This window comes from Berghia stephanieae, unplaced genomic scaffold (assembly GCF_034508935.2).
Source record: "Berghia stephanieae isolate SIO BIC M18660-M18661 unplaced genomic scaffold, UCSD_Bste_1.3 scaffold3, whole genome shotgun sequence".
NCBI classification, from domain to species: Eukaryota; Metazoa; Mollusca; class Gastropoda; order Nudibranchia; family Aeolidiidae; genus Berghia; species Berghia stephanieae.
Window position 1 is genome coordinate 145986 of NW_027624177.1, and position 14929 is coordinate 160914.

The following is a 14929-nucleotide window of genomic DNA, read 5'->3' on the forward strand; positions in this document are numbered from 1 at the left end:
CAAAAGACTCCCCAAATACCAAAATATCAAACCCGGTTAAAATCGTTTTTTTTGCCAAACTGGTAATTCTGCATAGACGCATGCGCACTTTAACCCGCCAAAAAAAGTTGTCTCACTTGTGCTAGCTTGTGCCTCGCTGGGGTGACGCCCCCAGCTGGCTTTTTGTCCCACTATAGCTCGCCTATGGGACAAGCTACAGGATTCGACAAAGATTTTATTTGATAAATTAAAAATGGAAAAAATGAATGAATCTTCAGTTGAAAACATCACAGAGGATGAAGCAGAGATTTACGACAGACAGATACGACTATGGGGGCTTGATGCACAGAGACGGTTTGTTATTTTTTTGTAGACTGATTTGTCTTGTAATTAATTGTGGCAAACCGGTTTTGAGGAAGACCGTATAATTATAATTACTCTTATCTAGATATCTATAGATATCCAATCGACTGACCACTTATCTATTTTTGAAAAATTAAGAACCTGGGACTGAATGACAAGGTTCAATAGTTCAACAATTCAATATTTTAGTTTGGATACCCCCCCTCTCTCTCTCTCTCTCTCTCTCTCTCTCTCTCTCTCTCTCTCATTCACTCACTCACTCTCTCTCTGAGACTCTCTCTCTCTCTCTCTCTCTCTCTCTCTCTCTCTCTCTCTCTCTCTCTCTCTCTCTCTGCTCACCACACGCACACATTGGCACTGGTGACTCGTCTTACTCTCACATTCATTCAATTCTAATAATTCTCGTGTGAATTATTGGAGCGTGGACTGTGTCAGAACTTTTTTTTAAAAAAGCTTTATTATTGCTAGAGTCGGACGGAATGAATGGGGGGGGGGGGGGGGGGGGGGGGGTGTGTTTAGGTGATTATGTTAACACAGAAGCAATGAAATTAGGAGTAAGAGGGGTGTTCGGGAGGACCACTACCCATGCCCCTATAGTATTTCAATTTTAAAAATCCATAAAATGATTTTGGTGATTTAGAAAAAGGGGAAGGTCTCCATCTTGAAAAGACAAAATCAAATCTAGGAATCAAAGAGGTAGTTTAAGGCAATAAATCGTCTTAGAGTAGTGTCACAAAATTATTTTCCTTGGTTAAAAAAAGAGGGGTCTCCACCCTGAAAAGTGAAAAAAAAACAAATAAAACCTTATTGATGGGCTTGGGGAATACGGATGACCTACTGGCTTTGCTGGGGTTCTTTGTGGAATCTCTTTTAATTCTCCTTTCTTTTAATGTCTTGAATTAACAAGTCTCATTTTTCCTTCAGATATGTTTCTAATCACCATATATCTTCTCTATTGTGCCTAAGTGTTGATGATTTATTTATTTATTTATTGTCAGTAATCTCTTTCAACTTAAGATCTTCTCCTTGATATATATAAATTTACCGACTTCTCATTTTCTTTCAGTAACGCTGATCATTGCAAACAGGCCTTAACTTGTATTCTTTGGCGATGGATTTTAATGGGAGTCCAAACTTTGCTTCCTGGCAGTGCAGTGCCAAGTTTGAGGGGCTATGCGACCCATTTTCTACTAAATTTTCATCATGTCATGTCATTGATTCCCTGAATTGTACTCCTGCTTATTTCATACGTATTTATAAATGTGATTAATTTCTTTTCTTTTTCTTTTTTTTAATTTTAGACTGAGAGCTGCGTCTGTCTTACTCATTGGATTGAAAGGACTTGGGGCAGAAGTTGCTAAAAATGTCATTTTATCTGGAGTCAAGTCCGTCACTTTAATGGATCCTTCTCCTGTATGTTGATATATAACTCAGTCAACTAGAATTTTGTCAACGTGATTGAAATAGAATTATAATTTATTATTATCAAGCTTAATTTCACTTCTAAATATTTTATACAGATAGTCAAGTTGAAAAAGTATAAAGTTTGAGAAAAGTTGCTGGATACCTTCCCATACATCTGACCATAACTTAATGAAAAATTACCCGATTTACTTCAAATAAAAATTAAAATGCTCTGAGGAGCATATTCTTTCAGAAAATGGAAAAAAAAAATTTTTTTAAGCGAATCCAAAATTTTCACCTTCCAACTGATTATGTCATGCACTGACGCATTTATGAATTATTTGTTTTATCATAAACAGATTGACAATGAGGACAAAATGTCACAGTTCTTTATTTCAAACGCACCAGAAGGAGATAACGTCAGTTTGTACCTGTATTCAATGGCTGTTTTTAAATTGTTCCCATATCATCATCATAGTCGTGGATTTTTAAAAAAACAACATATTTTTTATTTATTTTATGAGGTGTCCTGATCATTATAATTGAGCCCAAGAAATGGTGGGGGTCCCGATAGTTTAGTTGGGAGAGCACTCGCTTCATACGCAAAGGGACTGAGATTAATCCCTGGTGCAGTCGAGATTGTTTGTCCATCCAGCAATGATTGGGGAGCTGGGTCTGTTAGATCTGGTGGGAAGTACTTTGCGACAGACTAGCATCCTGTCAAAATGGTAGCAAGCAATTGCTATTGTCCGTTGCTCAAAGGCTCTTATGAACTAATACAAAGAAATGGTGGTGGTAAGAAAATTGTATCGTGACCAAAGTTTTGAAAATATATCTATCAAATTGTTCTTTGCCTTTTAGAATTGATTCTTATCTTGTCTTATCTTCTAAAAGGCTAACTGGGATAAGATATCTTTTCATTGCCTTATGCGTCAATGTGGTCTTATGGTATGACATTTGCTTTTTGATAGGAAGGTCCTGGATTTGAGCCTCGCTCAGGGCATACTTGAATCCTTGGAAAAGGCTCTTATCTCACATTCTTTCAGTGTACTCAGTTGTAAAATAAGTACCTGGCCGTTAACAGCGTTGTCTCTGTCAGAAAAAAAATTGTAATATTGCCTAACTGGCATCATATCTCGTTCTCCTTAGTAAGTGTTGATGTTGGTCGGGGACCCTCTTTGAGTATGTTTAGTGAATATTGTGCTTTATAAAAGCTCTAGTTTATACATGATTTGATATTGAAACAATCTTAATAAATCTCATTTGTTTTTGATTATGACAAACATCAATCATATTTTCAGACCTCATAATTCCTCCTTCATTGAGTATTAAATTTTTTTTTTAATTGAGCTTTTTTATTGCACAATATCCACTAAATGTGCTCAAAGTGCTTTACAAAGGGTCCTTGCCCAACAGCAACACTTAACATGTAGGACGAGACATGACGCCTGTTAGGCGATATTACAATCTTTTTCGGACAGAGACAACGTTATTAACGGCCAGGTACTCATTTTAAATCTGAGTACGATGAGAGAATGTGAGTAAAGAGCCTTTTCCAAGGACTCAATTATGCGCCGAGCGAGGGCAAACCCAAGACCTTCATATCTGAAAGCGAGTGTCATACCAATAGACCGCATAGTAGCCAAATAGGATGTCATTGGCACTTTACAAATATTACTCCTCTTTGTTAAGTCCTGATAAACTCCTCTTTGTTAAGTCCTGATAAACTAACGACATTTCCTTCTTTTCCCACAGAGAGCAGAATGCTCAACTCCTCAATCCTATGGTCCAAGTGTCAAGCCTCAACGAAGACCCAAAAACAAAAGATGATGCATTTTTCCTTCAGTTTGACGTAGTCTGTGTCACCTGCAGCCCGTTATCCCTACAGTGTCGTCTGAACAAACTTTGCTTTGAGAATAAAATCAAATTCTTTTCAGGAGATGTGTTTGGTTACTACGGTTACTCCTTTGCAGATTTGGGTGTTCATGAATATGTACATGAGTAAGTGGCTTATTAATAATTAAAATCACTTTTTTTCTTTTAATTTCTTAAGGTCACCAGACTCCAACGCTTTCAAAGCTGATATAGTATCAGAGAAAAATACAATTTGCTTGTTATGGTTTGTGTCCTGACTCATTTCTTTGCTGCTATGGGGCGTTGGAGAAAAATCTTGATTTCTTTTGGGATCGATCTCAGTCCCTTTTTGTGTGAATCAAGCACTCTATAGACCTGTAAGTTCTCAGTCAATTAACTGAAATCAGTCAATTCGTCAAATTCAAATATTTTTAAAAAGGGAAGAAAGAATTGAATAAAGAAAGTATTCATGAATCGTAGTCGATTGACTGTAAAGTTAATTAGGAATGTTCCACAGCGCCACGCATAGCTCATGGGCCGTTTATATTAACGATGGATATATTGCCAAGGCTAAGTGATGCTTTTTAGAATTGCCGTGTCTGAACACACCCCAGTGTATTTTCACACAGCCTTCGTGAAATTATTTTTTCACTTTCCAAACCTGTCGTAGCCAATTTTAACTGAGCCGCCGAGCGATAAATTTCACTGTTTTGTCTAAGCCAAAATTGACCACATTTACTTGAAGGACAGGAAAAGTATGAAAAAGAAAAATTGAACACCGGAAGTTCGTTATGTAGACACCTTCAAATCGAAAGTTAAATGATTGCTACAAGCACATCTCGATTGCCTCATGTTGTAAACAAACTGGTTGACCGTTTCTAAGTTTCTTCACTGATTGGTACCTAATTATAAGGAACAATGGTAAGTAGCCTAATTAATTCCCGCGCAAATTAGTTTTCTGCCATTGCTTTGCTCAAGTGAGCTTGCTGTTTACCTTTCATTTTGATTCTTTGGATTTTACCGCTACGAAGAGTTTCAGTTTCAGTCAATTTTTATAGAGCTCATTTACAGGTCTAACTCTACCGAGTTATCAGGACCCCCATTTTATTATTAGATTCTCATATTTTTGTTTTATATTTAAGCTTGGTTGTCTCTTATTAAAGCCTCTGACATGAAGGTAAAATTATTTTTTAATTATTTTTTTTGGGTTATGTTTTTCAGAGCTACAAAGAAAAAGAAAAACAAAGAAGGAGATGAAACTTCAAACACAACTGATGACGAAACTATCTATGAGAAAAAGGTTTTGCTTTCAATTTATAATTTTCAATTAGACTGATGACTTATCTTCAATACTTATAATTATTACCCTGCTTAAGTGCATTAAATTTATTTATGATTATAATCATATATGATTATAATGATGGAACAGAAGTTTAGTCAGTGCAGAAGTTTTAGAATTTATGTACAGTATGATCTTGTTATACTGCCATATTTTAGACCAAAGCATTTTGGACACTAAAATAAATACATTTATTATTATTTTAACACAATCTGTTCTTGCCATAATGTTGGGTCATATTGAGGTTGGAAGACGAGTGGGGGGAGGGGAGAAGGATATAGCGAGTTTCATTGCATTTTTTTTAAAAACGAAAATAGTTTGTCATACATTATACAAATATCAGACACTTAAAGGATCTTGTTAAATGAAGTTTTGATATGCGCCAATATTCAGTGGAGTTTTTTTTAGATCATTTCTATCGTTTGTTTGTTTTCAGACAACAGTCTTTACAAGACTGGAGGATGAAATGTCATTTGATTGGTCTGTTGACTCACCAGAAATGAAGAAAAAAGTCAGACAAACTCCCTCAGCCTATTTTATCATAAAAGGTGAAGTCTGATACATCACTATTTCCACTGTTTCTTTTAGTTCCCAGAATAATAATAATGTGGTCTCTTGGTAAAACACTCTCCTTCTGTCCGGGTGACCAATGGTTCGAGTCATGCTCTTAGCGGTGCATAGTTGAGTCTTTGGAAAAGGCTCTTTACTTACATTCTATCACCTCACTCAGGTGTATGAGTACCTGGCCATTGACAGCATTGGGGAAAAAGTTGTAATATCGCCTAACAGGCATCATATCCCTCCTACATGTTAAGTGATGATGTAGGCTATAGACTACTTTGGGCGCTATATAAATGCTAAAGGTTTTTGTGGGTTTTTTATCAGTATGATGAAGGAGTTTCTCTTATGTTCATATCATTTGTAATACAGTCAATTCACTGAAACATGGAATTCGGTAAATAGGAAGGGTCTGGATCCATAATTAACGTTCATAGCATTTGTAAGTACACAGTCAATTCACTGAAACATGGAATTGGGTAAATAGGAAGGGTCTGGATCCATAATTAACGTTCATAGCATTTGTAAGTACACAGTCAATTCACTGAAACATGGAATTGGGTAAATAGGAAGGGTCTGGATCCATAACTAACTATGAAGGGGTGTCTCTAATGTCCATAGCATTTCAAGGGTAGAGTCAATTCACTGAGACATGGAATTTCTGTAACTGGGATGAAATATCAATTAATTTAACACGTTCAAATAGGAACAAAATGCCAAACAAGTAATGTTATGGACTCAAAATCCTTCCTCAGCCATGGATTCAAATATGATATGAGCTTTACTGTTCTTATTATTCTAATTATTATAACTCGTTTTCTCATAGGAAGTTCCTCTTGTATTGTTTTTTGCCTTAAAACAGTGAGTCAAATGTCAGGTTTTTCCAGCTTTTCCATTTTTTTTCACAACTTAGCATCTTTTCTGTCTCCGAGAAGGCCACTGAATGTCCTTTTTCTCTAGACAGAAATAATATTATTGGAAATGTGCAGCTATGTGGTCTTGTGGTATGACACTCGCTTTGGGATCGGAAAGTCCTTGGTTCGAGCCTTGCTCAGTGCATAGTTGAGTCCTTGGAAAAGACTCTTTACTCAATTCTCTCATCGTGCTCAGGTGTAAAATGAGTACCTGGCGGTTAACAGCGTTGTCTCTGTCGGAAAATAATTTTTATTATCGCCTAACAGGCATCATGTCTCATTCTTTGTTACTCGTTGCTGTGGTCAAGGACCCTTTGTAAAGCGCTTTGAGCATGTTAAGTGGATATTGCGCTATATAAAAGCTCTTTTTTTTTTCTTTTTTTTTTTTTATGCAACAAAGGCTCCATACACTCCGTTTGGCATAACTGTTTAAAAATGAGGATACTTCCATTGATTCCATGTTTATGACTGGGTGGGGTTCCAGACCTCCCATAGTGGGCAGGGAGGTACTTACTGTGTCTGCTATCCCCTATATATGTTTTCCAACATGCTTTCTGTCTTTGTCGTGGAATGAGGTTACTTGGTTTTGTCTTGGCCCTTGCTGGATACCATGGCTGAGAGGGAAACAGTCAAATGTATAGTTAGTTTTGGGAGATGATTTTTTTTTGCCTTGTAAATCATCTCTCTGTTATGCACTGTATTATGTTTTGATTACATATTATATATAATTTGTAAACGTTTGAGTGTATTCTGCTTAGTGGGGACCAGTGCTTGTGTCTGGATGAAACTTTTAGGTGATCTCAAATTAAGTACTTTAATGGTGTGCACTTGGAATCTACATCTGCTTCCTATTTGAACCAATTCCCCTTTATCTTGCCTTTTCTTGGGTGTTTTAATTGTAATTCTAGAACTTTTTATTCTCCCATTTTCTTCCTTTTTACTGGCGTTGATATGACCTTATTGTGTTGCAAGCACTGTAAAACCCTTAAAAACAAACATGTTTATGATGATTTTGAATTCTTTCAATTTTTAATTGTAGTGTTTCAAGACTTTTTTGAAAAGCACAGTCGACGGCCATCAACCCTCTCTATGGAGTCTGACATGAAAGATCTTCAGAACATTCGAGTTCAGATGTTGGACAAACTGGGAATTCCTAAAAAAAATATCCCGGAAGATTTTCATGAGTAAGAATATCCAACCCTCCCACAACCCTCTTTCCTTTTTTTTTTCTCAAAGTTATGAGTTTTAATTTAAATAATAAATAAAAATAAAATTCCCTTTATTCCTCCCATAGGGAAAATTTGTCTTTAGGGTCTATTCCAAGGGAAGACTGGAATAACTCATGCATCAGCCGCATTGCACCGCCTCAAATTGAGCTAGGGCGAGGTGACTTGCTCAAAGTCACACAGAGCAGCAGCATATGATCAAATTCAATACCTTTCGGGTACGAATAAAAGTAAAAGACCGTACTGCTGAACCGTGTTGCCACCTCATGGGGTTGATTTCCTTGAGGCTTTCTATCTTTTAATCTGATTACATTGTCATTTTGTTTGTTTATCGTAGTGATAGATTTACTTTTGAAAAAGGAAAAAAATTGGTTATGGAATCATATGAATATTTTAAATAATGAACAAAAATTATTCTAACAGCTTCGAAAAAGAAGAAAATGCCAAAAACAAGTAATGTTTTGGGCTTCGAATCCTTCTTAAGGATTAACAAAAAGAATTAAAACAAATACATCACTAAGAAGGGTTTTGAGCCCGAAATAGTCAGTGCTTCATATATTGTTCATTTTCGAAGCTGTTATATTCATTTTTGTTCATTACTTTTTACAGTTCACAGCTTCAAGCAGCTTTATATTCTATATGTTACATGTTGCTGTTGGTCAGGTACACTTTGTAAAGTGCTTTGAGCATGTTTAATGGATATTGCACCGTATTAAAGATTTTTTAAAAGTTTTATTTGGGTATCATTTTGACATATGGGTGTTTTCTATGGTTGTGTCCTAGTGCCAATTGGACTTATTATTGTGATAAAGAGCCATGACCAAACACCATCCCACACCACACAAATGTTGCGTTTACAGGCCTCCCTAGTATTATGGTTGGGTAGGGTTCCTGACCTCCCATGGTGTGCAGGGAGGCACTTACTGTGTCTTCTGTCCCCCCAATATCTGCTTTCCAACATGCTTTCTCTCTTTGTCTTGGAATGAGATGACTTGGCTTTGTCCGGATACCCTGGCTGAGAAGGAAACAGTCAAATGTACAATTGGGAGTTTAGAGAGATGATATTTTTTGTCTTGTAAATCATCTCTCTGTAATGCACTGTATTATTTTTGTTTTACATATATATGATTTGTAAACATTCGAGTGTGTTCCTTTAGTGGGGACTTGTGCTAGTGTCAGGATGAGACATTTTGGTGATCTCAAACTAAATACACTGATGGTGTTCTCTTGGACTCTACATCTGTTCCCTATTTGAACTAATGTAATTTTTGAACTTTTTACTATCCCATTTTCTTCCTTTTTTACTAGTGCTGATATGGCCTGAATGTGTTGCAAGTACCACAAGACTAAAAACAAAAAACACCAACTATTATTTTGAAATATTTGTAGAATTACGAATTGCCTCCAATTGCAGAACTTCAAGAGCATCTCATCGTCATTAAAACTTATTGAAAATGAAAGTTGGTGTCAGGCTACATAATTTTAATGATTTTGAGGTGTTATTTAATAATTGTTAGGCTAAAATGTTGATTTTTAAAGTCAACTATCGCGATTATAATTTTTATGTCCCAAAAAATAAGAATTTTTAGATTTTTAAGTAGGCAGGCCTGTGTTTACATTCAGTATTGAAGCTGTAACAATATGGATTGGATTGGATTGGCTGTTTTGCCATTCAGGCTCACAGACACATTCTATCCCCGACTGACTGGGTGGGGTTCCTGATTTGCCAAAGTGGGCAGGGGGGTACTTGTTGTCTTCAATCCCCCTGTATCTGTTTTCCAATTGCTTTCTGTCTTTGTCTTGGAATGAGATTACTTAGTTTTGTCCTGACCCTGGCCGGAATTCTTTGCTGGGAGGGAAACAGTTGAATGTATAGTGATAGTTTTGGAAGATATTTTTTTTTCCTTGTAAATCATCTCTCTGTTATGTATTGTTATTTTTTAATTTTTAACATATATTTGTAAACATTTGAGTGTATTCCTCTTAGTGGGATCTTGTGCTGGTGTCTGGGTGAGACTTTTAGGTGATCTCAAGCTAAGTACTTTGATAGTGTTCTCTTGGAATCTACTTCTGTTTTCTATTTGAACCAATTCCCCTTTGTCGTACCTTTTCTTGGGAGCTTTAATTGTAATTCTAGAACCTTGTACTATCCCATTTTCTTCCTTTTTACTGGCACTGATATGACCTTAATGTGTTGCAAGTGCACTAAAACCCTTAAAAACAAAAACATAACCGGCTGACACATATGTAGAAAATCGTTTTTAATGTCGAGCTCCCCGTCCCCTTCTCCTCCTAAAAAAAAATATTAATAAAGCTCACCCCCCCCCCCCCCCCCTCCCACAAAAGTAGTTTTAATTATTGCTATTGGTTGTAAATGTACCTTCTTTCTGATTTTTATTCTATAAGTTAAAAACAAGAAACAAACGAACGAAAAAATATTCTTATCACAACTTCAAAAGACTTCACTTTCCTTTAAAAAAATTGAATTTGGCATTCTTTTCTCCACACATTGTTTGTAACAGATACGGCTTTGGCGAGCTGAGTCCTGTGTGTGCTGTTGTAGGAGGCGTTCTTGGTCAAGAAATCATCAAGGTAATTAAAAGTAATAAACAAAAATGAATATAAGTCTAAAACTTAATAATATCTTATATGAATATTTCACACTCAAAACCCTTCTTCAGTCAACAACGAAAAACAATAAAAACATAAACACATTACTGAAAAAACAGATTGACGACAGATCTGTCGTTGATCTGTTTTTGTTTTTTTTTAGTAATGCATTTTACGTTTTTATTATTTTTCTTTGGCTGGAGAAGGGTTTTGAGCCCGAAACATTCCTTGTTTGGTATTTTGTTCTTTTTTTAAAAAACTGTTATATTCATTTTTGCTTATGACTTTTTACAGTCCCAGCATCTAGCAGCTTAGTATCACTTTGACAAGGTTTTATACAATCACTTTTCCTCGATGAGAATATTATTATGACTGTAATGCCGTGGAATCTTGATATATATGTAAAGCCAACACTGCTGGACCAGAAAGATTGATTTACTTTATCCATTATCAATCAGGGGTGAGAATCTTCCGCCTTCAATTCCATCCAGCTCTTGTTACACTCCGCCTTTTTCCTTTAAAAAAAAAAAAAAGAAAGAAATAAAACCCGATACCACGCCTTAATTTTCTAAACCCAAACGGTACGAAATGTTTTTGCTTAGTTTTGTGATGTCACAGTCGCTTTGTCTACCGCTGGTATGCCAGTTTGGTCTTTTCAGCCAAACGTCTAATTTGTCTTATAACTTTTTATACTGGAAATTTATTTGGTTGGTCGGAAATACGATTTGACCGTATGGTAACAGCCGTACCTCTACTCATGTTTGGGTTTCATTGTTCGTTGTTCTCATTTCACCGTTCATTGCACATTTTGAAAGAACCCAGCGTGGTGGTAGGTATTCAACTCTATCCTTTGTTCTTGAAATCAAATTTCATTTACTAAAGAAGTCTTCCTTTACACACTTAGATAAATAACAGAAAGATTAGGAGCAGTAATAGGTGTTACCTCACAAAAATTCTTTTGAAGATAATTTTACTAAGAATAAGAAATAAAATACGACCTGAAATTGGGGAGATGCAATTTGGTTTTGTTGAGGACAAGGGTACCAGAAATGGAATATTCACATTATCAATGCTGATGAAAGATGTATTGAAGTAAATAAAGATCTGTATATGTGTTTCATCGACTATTCAAAAGCCTTTGATAAAGTACAACACGAAAAACTATTCAAAATTCTATCATCCTTGGACATTGATGGTAAAGATTTAAGAATATTACGGAATTTGTACTGGGAACAAGAAGCAGCAATGCGTGTTGACAACGAGCTAAGCAGTTTTACACCTATTAGAAGAGGAGTTAGGCAGGGGTGTGTTTTGTCTCCAGAGTTATTCAACCTCTATAGTGAAATGATATTAAGAGATATCGAACATAAGAAGGGGGTGTGTATTGGAGGAAAGAATGTAACAAATCTGAGGTATGCAGATGATACGGTTCTACTGGCAGAATCTGAACATGAACTACAAGAATTACTGGATGTTGTAGTCAGGAGTAGTGAAAATATGGGACTGGAACTGAATATATCTAAAACAGAATGTATGACGGTATCTAAAAATAATAACCCACCAGCCTGTGTAATAACAAGCAGAGGACAAACAATACAACAAGTTGAATGTTTCAAATATTTAGGCTTCAATGTAACATCCAATGGAAAATCAGATTGTGAAATAAAGAAAAGAATAGGTATGGCGAAGAATGCATTCAACCAGCTGCATACAATTATGAAAAACAGGAATATTAGCATGAAAACAAAAATCAAAGTCCTGGATTGCTATGTACTGTCTGTGCTGCTATATGGTTGTGAGAGCTGGACCATAAACAAGACCATGGTTAAAAGACTGGAGGCAGTGGAAATGTGGTTTTACAGAAGAATGATGAGGGTGTCATGGATGGAAAGGAAAAGAAATGAAGAAATTTTAGAAATGGCAAACAGAAAAAGATCACTGATAACAAAAATCATCAAACGCCAAATGGAATTTTTAGGACACATTATCCGCCACCCTGGTTTGGAAATACTCGCCTTGACTGGAAAGATGAATGGAAAAAGAATAAGAGGAAGACAAAGAATAACGTATTTGAAAGGGATAAGAACTTGGACAGATGAAGCTGAGAAAGGTGGCGCTGCTTTAATAGAATTGGCAAGAGATAGATCAGCTTGGCGGAAGATGACCTCCGACGTCTGCTTCAGATATGGAACTACATGATGATGAATAGGTGTTGACTTAAAGCAGAAGTTGACGTTATAAATGTTAACTTTATGCAGATTCCTCTGTTTGGAATCAGGGAATCTTTTGATGATCAATGTGTTTTATACAATTCTTACACTCTTGCTTTTTGGAATTCCGGATGTGTTCCAAACCGCTGCATTTACAGATTTACGTGTTCCGAGATTTTCATGCTGCACTGTTCCTACAGGCCAGAGATCAACTAACTGGTTGCTGGTTCAGATAAGAATTGATTGATTTATAAAAATATTTTCATGATCAACAACCTCAAGCTCATTTTTGTTAACAAAAATTCCTCATCATATTTCAACTTCATTTTTCTGTTCCAGGCCGTCTCCCAAAAAGATGCCCCCCACAACAACTTCTTCTTCTTCAATGGGATGAGCGATGAGGGAATGGTGGACAAGATAACCATTTGAATCATAACGAATCTCAATCTTGTTGTTTTTCTGTCCTGGACATTTCTGGACCAATGAATGTTGTGATTTCATGGAATGCATGAATCTTGATTTGTTTGGGTTTTTTTTGTTGTTGATGTTGATTTGTAACGCAATTGGTTGTTTTTTTTTATAAATTAAAATATAAATGCTCTGCTTGAAAAGTCTTGTTTTTTTGTTTTTCATTTGGGGGGGGGGGGGGGGGGGGGGGGGGGGCTTAGTAGCTTTGAAGGACTACCTCAAATCGCTTTCTGGTAATCCCCTACTTATTTAGGATGCTGTGGTGCTGTTTATTTTTGTTTTTAAGGGTGTTACGGCTCTTGCAACACATTTAGGTCATATCAGTGCCAGTAAAAAGGAAGAACATGGGATTGTATAAAAGTTCTAGAATTACAATTAAAGCACCCTAGAAAAAGTAAGATAAAGGGGAATTATATAAATAGGGAAACAGATCTAGATTACAAGAGCACACTATCATTGTGCATAGTATGACATCACTTAAAAGTCTCATCCAGTGGCTTTGAAGGACTACCTCAAATCGCTTTCTGGTAATCCCCTACTTATTTAGGATGCTGTGGTGCTGTTTATTTTTGTTTTTAAGGGTGTTACGGCTCTTGCAACACATTAAGGTCATATCAGTGCCAGTAAAAAGGAAGAACATGGGATTGTATAAAAGTTCTAGAATTACAATTAAAGCACCCTAGAAAAAGTAAGATAAAGGGGAATTATATAAATAGGGAAACAGATCTAGATTACAAGAGCACACTATCATTGTGCATAGTATGACATCACTTAAAAGTCTCATCCAGACACAAGCACAGGATCCCACTAAGAGAAATAAACTCAAATGCTTACATTATAAATTCAAAACAAATATATTAATACATAGCAGAGAGATGATTTACAAGGAAAAAAATATATCTCCCAAAACAATAACTATGCATTTGACTGTTTCCCTCCCAGCTAGGACTCCGGCCAGGGCCAGGACAAAACCAAGTACTCTCATTCCAAGACAAAGACAGAAAAGCATGTTGGAAAACGGATATAAGAGGCTAGAAGACACAGTATGTACCCCCCCTGCCCACTTAGGGAGGTCAGGAACCCCACCCAGTTTAACTCAAAATTAAAGAACTACAACACAAATTCAAAACTTAATTTTTTGTTGTAGCACAGAAAAGCTAGATGTCGCAGAGACGTTGTGCTAAGACTCCTGCGCCTGTCTGACAATATCAGATTGTAAACAGAAAAGCTGTGCTCAGCATCAGCGCTGTTGATCGTGGTGTATATGTACCACTTGGCACAAGCAGCCAAAGCGGGCACTTCATCAGAAATGGACTGCCAAAAATGTGGCACTCCACTAGAAACTCACTCCATCCAGGTGTGTATTGGTGGTACCAATACTACATACAAATGTTTCCTACCTCCCATAGCGGGCAGGGAGGTACATGCAGTGTCTTCTATCCCCTCATCTGTTTTCCAATTGCTTTCTGTCTTTGTCTTGGAATGAGATTGCTTGGTTTTGTCCTGACCTTGGTCGGAGTCCTTGGCTGAGAGGGAAACAGTCGAATGTATAGTTATAGTTTTGGGAGATGATATATTTTTCCTTGTAAATCATCTCTCAGTTATGCATTGTATTACGTATGTTTAGTTTACATATAATATTATATGATTGGTAAACATTTGAGTGTCTTCCTCTAAATTGGGACCTGTGCTTGTCTGGATGAGACTTAGGTGATCTCAAACTAAGTACTTTGATAGTGTACTCTTGGAATCTACACCTGTTTCTTATTTGAACCAATTCCCCTTTGTCTTCCCTTTTCTTGGATGCTTTATTGTAATTCTAGAACTTTTTACTATCTCATTTTCTTCCTTTTTACTGGCGCTGATATGACCTTAATGTGTTGCAAGCGCCGTAAAACTCTTAAAAACAAAAACAAAACAAACATACAAATGTATTTGAAGGATCTCCTGACTTAAACAATCTACAGTGAAAGACTGTTAAACCGAAATTGGTTAACCCAAGAA

General features: G+C 36.4%; 1 protein-coding gene across 1 annotated transcript; it reads left to right on the forward strand.

The window, feature by feature from the left end:
- The first annotated feature begins 112 nt into the window (after positions 1-112).
- LOC144961558 (SUMO-activating enzyme subunit 1-like) lies at positions 113-13068 on the forward strand. The gene is made up of 9 exons (XM_078894710.1): positions 113-333; positions 1644-1755; positions 2106-2179; positions 3502-3747; positions 4822-4900; positions 5376-5487; positions 7451-7595; positions 10160-10229; positions 12797-13068. The coding sequence occupies exons 1-9, from the start codon at positions 233-235 to the stop codon at positions 12884-12886; spliced, it is 1029 nt and encodes a 342-aa protein (XP_078750836.1). The 5' UTR covers positions 113-232; the 3' UTR covers positions 12887-13068.
- The last annotated feature ends 1861 nt before the right edge of the window (positions 13069-14929 follow it).

Excerpts from the sequence above, each read along its gene's own strand:
- LOC144961558 (XM_078894710.1), top strand. The coding sequence starts at position 233 with ATGGAAAAAATGAATGAATCTTCAGTTGAAAACATCACAGAGGATGAA. Across the intron at positions 2,180-3,501 it reads GATAACGTCAGTTTGTACCT|AGAGCAGAATGCTCAACTCC; the intron begins GTATTCAATGGC and ends CTTTTCCCACAG. Across the intron at positions 4,901-5,375 it reads AAACTATCTATGAGAAAAAG|ACAACAGTCTTTACAAGACT; the intron begins GTTTTGCTTTCA and ends GTTTGTTTTCAG.